At 36.1% G+C, this 8,096-nt stretch overlaps 1 protein-coding gene across 1 annotated transcript in view; it reads left to right on the top strand.

Moving 5' to 3' along the window:
* Positions 1-8,096, top strand: part of LOC103773591 (TBC1 domain family member 5-like) — a gene marked incomplete at its 5' end in the record, with an annotated part of 43,019 nt that overhangs the window by 3,519 nt on the left and 31,404 nt on the right. The window contains one exon of the mRNA XM_008940969.1: positions 3,587-3,629. Coding sequence (XP_008939217.1) covers positions 3,587-3,629 — 43 coding nt within the window. The remainder of the gene's footprint in view (positions 1-3,586; positions 3,630-8,096) is intronic.

Here is an 8,096-nt window from a genome sequence, read left to right as displayed (position 1 = left end):
AGTCCTGTTGAAATAAAGTCCTAGAAAATTTCCTCTCGTAGCCTGCCTACTGCCCTCTCCTTTTCAGCAGAGTTGGAAATTGGGTGCACTTTCTCATTGTGTTTCATTTACATTTCCAGCAACCATTAAGGACAGTCTACCCCTTTTTTTGGCAAATACTGAAGCTGCTTAGACATTGGTTGGCTGGTCTTAATTTCTGGCAGAATATTCTGTATATTGCTTTCAGCCACAGAGTTGTGCCAGAGAAGGAACTTTGAGTCAAACAATATAAACATTTTTTAAAACTTTAATTAAAAAAAATAAAATTAATAAACCACAGGATAAAGGTGGTTTTGACTGAAAAGAAAGTTTTTATTTGAAGAAACTGTATTCTAATAGCTAAATTTCTACATAAAAGGTTTCAAGTTAAGAAAAAACAAATTACCCATTTGGAAAATATGTTAGTTAAAAAATTCCTAAGGAGGAAACATTTCTAAGGAAAATCTGAAGCAGCTAATTTTCTTTACTAAAATAATTTAGAAGCATGGTCAATCAGCATGTTCATCTCTTAGCAAAACAATACTGAGCAAAAGTGTCATGCGTCACGCTGGTTCTGATTGCACAGACTTTTTAATTAAATCAAATTTGACAACATATGCTATTGTCCCCACAAGCAGGTATAAGCAACTGTTACTGGCTGTGATTTACATAGCTAGTCTGACTGATTTGAAGTTAGTTATGAGTACCCCTACGGGTTAGAAAATTAATGTATGGCAATATTTTCAATTAAATAGGCATCTGCTCTTCTGATTTAGAAACCTGATTTTAAGCATACAAACTTGACAGTTTTATTCAAGCAGAAGTGTTACGCAAAAGTCAAGGAGATAACGAAATAAATACTAGACAACCACACACAAAAAAACACCACACATGCAAAAATTCCTTTGAAGAAGAGCATGCCTTTTGTGCATGGTACACATCTTGGAGACTTCTTTAATTCCCATATATCTTTGCCCTGATTATTATTTTTCAAATCTCTTTAAAAGGGTTTAAGCAAAGTACTTGTCAGTCCATACTTACCAAATCCAAACATTTATTTGAAAATACAAATGCTGTGTTAAAACGTCCTTTTTTAGTTAAGCATCATAAAATGTGCCCAGAGTAAATTAACATCTCTGTACAACAGCCAGTTCTTTGATCAGTGTATTGTATTTGTTAGGCCTAAAGTTAAAGACATGATGATTCTTCTCAGTGCCATTAAGTTTAACGAACCTCAGTGCCTTAATGTTTAACTGCAGTTAATGCTGGAGGACATTGGACTTCCTTATTCCAATGTGACAGGCTAATTAAGACACCTGAAAAATGCACTTTATGTAGTACTTCAGTGCTTGTCTGATTTAAGAGATAGATGAAAAGAATATTAAATCTGAGATGCTGCCATGTCACATGACCCCTGAGATACATAGGAAGTGTGATTCTTTTCTCTGTTTCCTTCCTCAGGTCCATCCAACATGGTGTAGCTCAAGTGAAAGAGCCGAGAACAGTATAGGGAAAAATAAGCTGCCTTTTACAGTTTTTTATTAGAAATACTTGCAAATTTCATATAATTTAGTAAAACGACAGCTGTATGCATGAGTGTCAGCTTTGAATCCTAATGCTCCTTATCTTTTTGGAGTGACTCATTTCAGGGAAAAGAAACTGTACTGTGATAAAAACAGGAAGTTAATTGCTTAGAACAAAAGATGAATAAAAGCCCAAGTGGCTCTGCAATGCTTTTTCTGTCATATTATGAGCAATAAACATGTATACCGAACAGATCTGTGGGGCCATTTGGCAGATTGTAAAAAAACCAAGGTAAACTGTTGTCTTTCTCTGGTACAAGAAATTCAGATATGTGCAGCTGAATTATACTTGCCAGTAACTTCTGCACAGAAGCAACATTGAATGATATCATTTGAAAGAAGGCACTAAGAACTTTTAAAATTATTGGGTAGTCCTTTAAAGCAGTCAGGGAGAATTTGAAAGATGCCAAAATCATGAATGAATGAGATTATCAGCTATGTTTACAAAAGGATCAAAGTGACTTAGGAGCCAGGAAGTGTGATCCTTCACTCCACAGCAGTCATGTTACCAGCAGCAGCAGGTACAGGACCTGGCTCTGTGCATACTTTTCCCATACATTAATCATTAATTTAATGTTTCAGCATCCCAGTGGCAGAGGAAAATGTATCTGAGGGTCTATGTTGATGGTTTGAGCAGACTTTTTTTCTTTTTAGTGGAAATCTCATCTCTTCATCCTCCTTTTTTAAGATAACACCACAAAATTACTGTCCATTTCTTTGTAGAGCTGAGAGACCTGCACTGAACTCTCAACAAAAACATGCACATGGATGAGAAACAGCTCTTTAAATCAGACTATTGTTTTCATTGGAGGGGATTTTTGAGTGGAAAGCGATTCTGTGTTTGGAAGATTGTTTTTCCCACCGAAATAAATTGTAGGCATGTGTTTAATAGCTTGATTCTTATTTTTGTCTGTGTTTGGCTAAATCAAATCCTTCCCTATAAAAACAAAACTTGTACTAATGTTCGTTTAACAGTGTAGTAGAAATGGTGTATATTTACAGTTCCTTCATAATCACTATATTTAAGTTTCACCCTCCTTAAACTCTGAACAATGTAATCAGAGATTCTAAAAACCCTAAATAATAAGGTCCAGCACAGGATAGGAATCATATCAAAGGTCACATACATCAAGCCTGAACAGAGAAGAGGCTGGTGAAACTTTTTGGCAACTGATGCTTAAAATTTAACTGAGTATAACAAAGGGTATGCTGTGAGAATCCTTGATAAAGGACTGTGTGTATGTTAAGCTGTGTGTATATTACATCACTTATTCAGACAGCAAAATTCAGAAGCATAATGACGTAAGTACATCACACCTAATCAACCATATCAGTAATATTCACCCAAATACTTTAGGATTGTAATATTGAAGCATGAAGTTCATTGAGCATGAACTTTATTTATTGCAGAGTGTCTATATATTAATCACAACATATTCGTATTCATATGCATTCCAGAATACTTACCTCATTGTTCCAGAGAGTTCAAAAATCATAAAATGGTGGGGGTTTTGCCCTGCTCACATTTTTCTTAACATTTGCCCCAGTGAGTTTATGCAGTCATAAAGGCCAGCAACATATGTACCAGAGAGGCAGAAATTCAGATGTGGTGCTGAAACATAATGGAGGAAACGGGATTCTCATTCACCTATGGATTTATTTATAGCTATTTCCATAATTCTCACGGTCACACCATCTAAATTAATATCTGTTTTGTTATTTATGAGGAAATATTCCAATATGATTAAGTCACCAAAGATCAACAACAGCACTGAGAGAAACCTTTTATCAGCACTTCTGTTTAAAGGAATAATTTCTGTTACCCTACAGCTCTTTCTATTATCTGTTCTCTTACCAAGTGTAACACTACCATTTTTGTCAGTTGTTCAGTGGCTGCCCATCCACAATCAGTTATGCACAATCTTTTGCTTTCCATAGATCTCCCAACTTTTTATGTTTTTTGTTCTTAAACTGTCTCTTGGCAGTCCCACAGTGCAGTGCCAGCAGGTGAATGTGTGCAGGCAGCAGGTAGGTAAGTCTTGCCTGCCTTGTCTGCTTGAAAAGAGGTTTCATTCCCTCCCTACTTTGATTGTCTCTAGGCAAGAGCTTCCTCCATTATTCATGTTTATCCTTCTGCATGTTCCTGCTAAGGAGAGATAATCTGAGCATAGGAGAGAAGTATTTTTAAGAGGAAAATGCATGCCAATTAGATGAAAGTAAGTCCTGCTCATGCTTCAGTAGCACAGTTACTGGTTTCTAGCTCTGCAACAGTGAGGCTGCTGCACCTGGAAGCTGTTCCAGTAATAGGTTCAGCGGTGGGAACTGCTTTGGAAAACGTCCAAGCCCATGGTCCTTTGTCACCAACATCTCCAGGCAAGGTGGGACGTGGCAAACTAAGCTGACTCCAACCGTGCAACACTGGCAAATTGACTTTAAACTGTTCAGGATGGAAATTCTGCAGCGGGACTTGGTGTTTAGAAGCTGTGAGCCAGAGTTTCAGCTATTTTCAGGGTTTTAATTGAAAGGAAATGGATCTGTCAGAGGGCTAGGGAGATCCTCTGAGACTCCATCTTTCACTTTCTTCCAAATGTCACTATATGTAAATATTTTGAACTTTGTTTTAAGTGATAATAAATCAAATAAATAGATAATTATATATCAACACAATGAAACAGATATTTTGCCTCAAAGGCACTAATCTTCTTAACTGAGATTTTAAATATATATTGATTATAAGTAAATATTTTTTATTTTGCTGTCCACATAAAACTGAAGTGCCAGGAAGAAGACTAGAGGGTTATTCTAGTTTGGAAGAAGAGGAGAAATAGCTAAGCACAAATTCTTACTTTTTTTTTATTTCAGAAAAGCTACAAATACATAATGCATTAAAATACACATGTATATATATTTCACCCATCTTCAAATTCAGTAAGAGTGAAAAACTCATAATGTTTCTTGCATTTAAAAAGGATGGGTCTCCTTGAACAATGCTAACTCTAGAGTGTTAGAAATTTGAATGGTGAAAGAGAGGGTTGCTGGGTCATCAGCTATTTTGAATCAGTTGCAACTCTCAGTTTTGCTGGATTTTGTTCACTGTTTTGGGACTGGAGGGTGTCAGTACAAAAAGTCTGACATTTTTGTTTATTCATTTAATCCTTTACCAATCATCGGTTGGTTCTGTTTACATGTGCATAGCTTGAGAAACCATTGTGTTATGCCATCCCAGAGAGGTTGTGGATGTCCCACCCTGGAGGTGTTCAAGGCCAGGTTGGATGAGGCCTTAAGCAACCAAGTCTGGCTGGGAAGCATCCCTGCCTGTGGCAGAGAGGTTGGGTTAGATGATCTCTGAGGTCGCTTCCAGCCTAAGCCATTTTGTCATTCTGGGAAAATCCCCTGTGTTCCTGAAAGTACACAGAGGAAGTCAGGGTTGTACTGATGCCCAAAAATATGTGCTTTTGCAGGTGAATGCCTTCTAGCATTTTAACTTACTGGCAAATTCATCTTCCTCTCATCCTAGTTGTACATTTTTTTCTGTATTATAAAATTCCTTTTTTTTGATACTTGTTTTCAATCAGAGCCCTCAGAACAAATTTTTTTTATTTTTTTTTTTTGATTTAGCTTGGCCCCTAGGAGTCCCAATGGATATTTTGTTGACCTTTCCTTCATCCTTCATTTTATTTTCTTATTTTTCTCAGTCCCATTCCTCCCCCCAACCCTTTCAGAGGGTTGTTACAGACATATGTCCAATGAAGATTGTTCAGTAGTAGTTCTGTTTCAGGTTTTACAATAGGTAATTATTCTTCTGGATTTATTTCGTTGACCAGAATAGGATGCATTGTGTCCTGAAATGTTTTAACTTTGACAGCACTGCATTTTGAACCTAGACTTCTAGGATTACTTTTTACCTAATTCATTTGTGCTTACTCTGATATTCCTTGATGTATTTTGAGACATACAGTACTACCAGAGAGCAAAGTTTCTGTGTTGAAAAGCAACAGGTAAAAGTACTCATGAGGCAGAATAGAGAGAAAAAAGTATGCTTCTGTAGATTTTTTTATTCCCCTTCTCCTTCTTTAAGGTAGATAACCACACCACCATTTCCTTTACTAATCTGACAGAGAACCAGTTTGTTCTTTAAGGATTCTGATTTGAGAAAGCACTGAAATAAATATATAACTACCATCAAGTATAAAGTCCTATTTGCTACTTTTAGCAACTATGCCCACTAGCGTTACACAGTGTAATTACAAGAGTTTAAAGAAAAGGAAAAAAGGAAAGACAGACATTACTGTTTAAGCTACCTCAAACCACCCTGGGACTGTAGAAGCAGCCTGAGTTAAAATGGTGTAGAACAAAAATGTGATCAGGAGTTAAAATGGTGTAAAATAAAAACATAACTCCATTTCACTGTGCATGCAGTCCAAAGGAGCAAAATAAAAGTTTGTAGGATTTATATGAAAGTATTGTGCTTAAAATGCTTAACATTGATGAAAGTATATTCAAAATAATTTAAAAATGGCAGCAGTGAAGATGTGAAAAACACAAAACATGAGTCAGGTGTGTTTGGAAATATATTGAGCATGGAGATACTTCAGCTAGCACAGGGACGCAGACACATTGACAGGTCATGATTCAGCACAGGAGCTCAGTACATAACCTCTGCTTCTTCAGGAGCTAATACCCAAAGGCAGTATCTGGACTTTGTGTCCTCCCACGGTAATACATTAATATCTGAAATTATTCCAATTCATGCAAACATTTCACAAGCAGAAAAATTTTCAAGATAAAAGCAGCAATGCATATTCCATCCCTGACTCTGATATGCCTGATGAACTTGTATCTGATCTTCTTCTTCCCCTTCCATGCAGGAGAAACTTTCTCTAAACATCTGCAAAGCAAATGCTTTATGGAAAAAAACATAAATAGCTCCTAAGAATTCCACCTTTCTGTTAACAACAGTTAGTTGCTAACATGCTGGAGCCATGTCAATAAGACTGACTAATACAGCCGTATTGTTTCCATGTCCTCCCCATATGTGTGTCTGCAGCCATCTGTTGTCTCTTGGCTTACACTGTTAAGTCCTTTAGAAAGGTGGGTTTTTTCTTTATGTTTGTACAGCACCCACCAGAGCAAGGTCTTGGTCCTGGTGAGGGCCTGCGAGTGCAACAGTTAAATAATAGATAAGTTAAATTAGTAAATTAAAGAAATCAAAAATTTTTATTAAATTCTAATGTATGTAAACCATTGTTCAGAATAGTGGTTTCTGGTTTAAATGTCAGCATATGAAGCAGAGTATTCTGTGGCTGGCATAGGTCACAAAAAAATTATGGGGTGTCAACCAACATTCAGTCAAGGGTTCGAGATTAAAAGGTTAGATCTTGTATTTAATTGTTAGATTCAAAAATGAAAACTAAATAAATTTGCACAAAATGGAAACAGTAACCATTGCTTTTTACTCCAGGGAAATTTGACTAAAATTAAATGAGATAGCAATTTATGCCATGCATCTGAATCCTGTCTGACATATAAAATGCTACCAATATCCAAAAGGTATACTCAGTGTATATTTTATGAATAAGCACTTAAGTACCAGTAGGACTTATCAAGTTCTTGGCTTCAGGATTTCCTTGTATCAATCTCATTTTTCCCATTATTTTATAACTCATCAGAATTATTTTCTAATTTGCCCTGCGAATTTACTAAGGGAAGGGCTCAGGGAATGTTTCCTTAGTGCTCTTACAACAAATACTGAAAGAATTGAAAGTGTGACTGGGCAAATTAATGTAGAAAAGTAGCTGTTAACTAACTAACTAACTAGCTAACTAAATAAATAAATAAATAAATAAGGCTGTAGTTCAAGAAATCCCTGGTCTGAAAATCCAGGTAGTCTGGGTGACTTCTGAGCAGTACCATTACATGGTTATATCATGACATACTTTTTTCATTACACTTTACCCTACACATCATCAGCCAGCGCTGAACAAGACACTGGGAGGTCTGGACCATTCCTCCAACATGGTTCTTTCTGTCTCTTTTTGTGTTATGGTGTAATTTCAATATTATTGCTTAAACACCTTAAATAACTTTTAAAAAAGGTATTTAGATCTTCTCTCTGAAGGTAGGATCTTTTCCACTGCACTTAACACTTGATAGTGCTGCCATGTTAATTCATACTGAGGATTCAGCTTTAAGATGAATAGAGTTTTGCTGTTCTGAGTGTTCATGAATGAAGTGCTTGAACATATATTGTTTTAAGCCTTTGACAACAGAATTTACTCTTCCTTCGGTTTCTAGATGAGTAAAACAGGGGAAAATACAATTTTCCTTTCATTTCCTGAACAATAAGACTGAAAATTAAATGGTATTATGAAAGAAAGATATTATAGTCCTGATTTTCTAAGTTCATATTCCCTGTATTCAATCCCTTATACTTCTGTATCAAGCTACCTGTCATGTATTTGGGAGAAAACTTGTTTAAACTGATAAAAACAAGAC

The sequence above is a fragment of the Merops nubicus genome, unplaced genomic scaffold (assembly GCF_000691845.1).
Source record: "Merops nubicus isolate BGI_N331 unplaced genomic scaffold, ASM69184v1 scaffold22375, whole genome shotgun sequence".
NCBI classification, from domain to species: Eukaryota; Metazoa; Chordata; class Aves; order Coraciiformes; family Meropidae; genus Merops; species Merops nubicus.
Note: the sequence above shows the minus strand (reverse complement) of the source record. Positions and strands in the feature narration are given on the sequence as shown.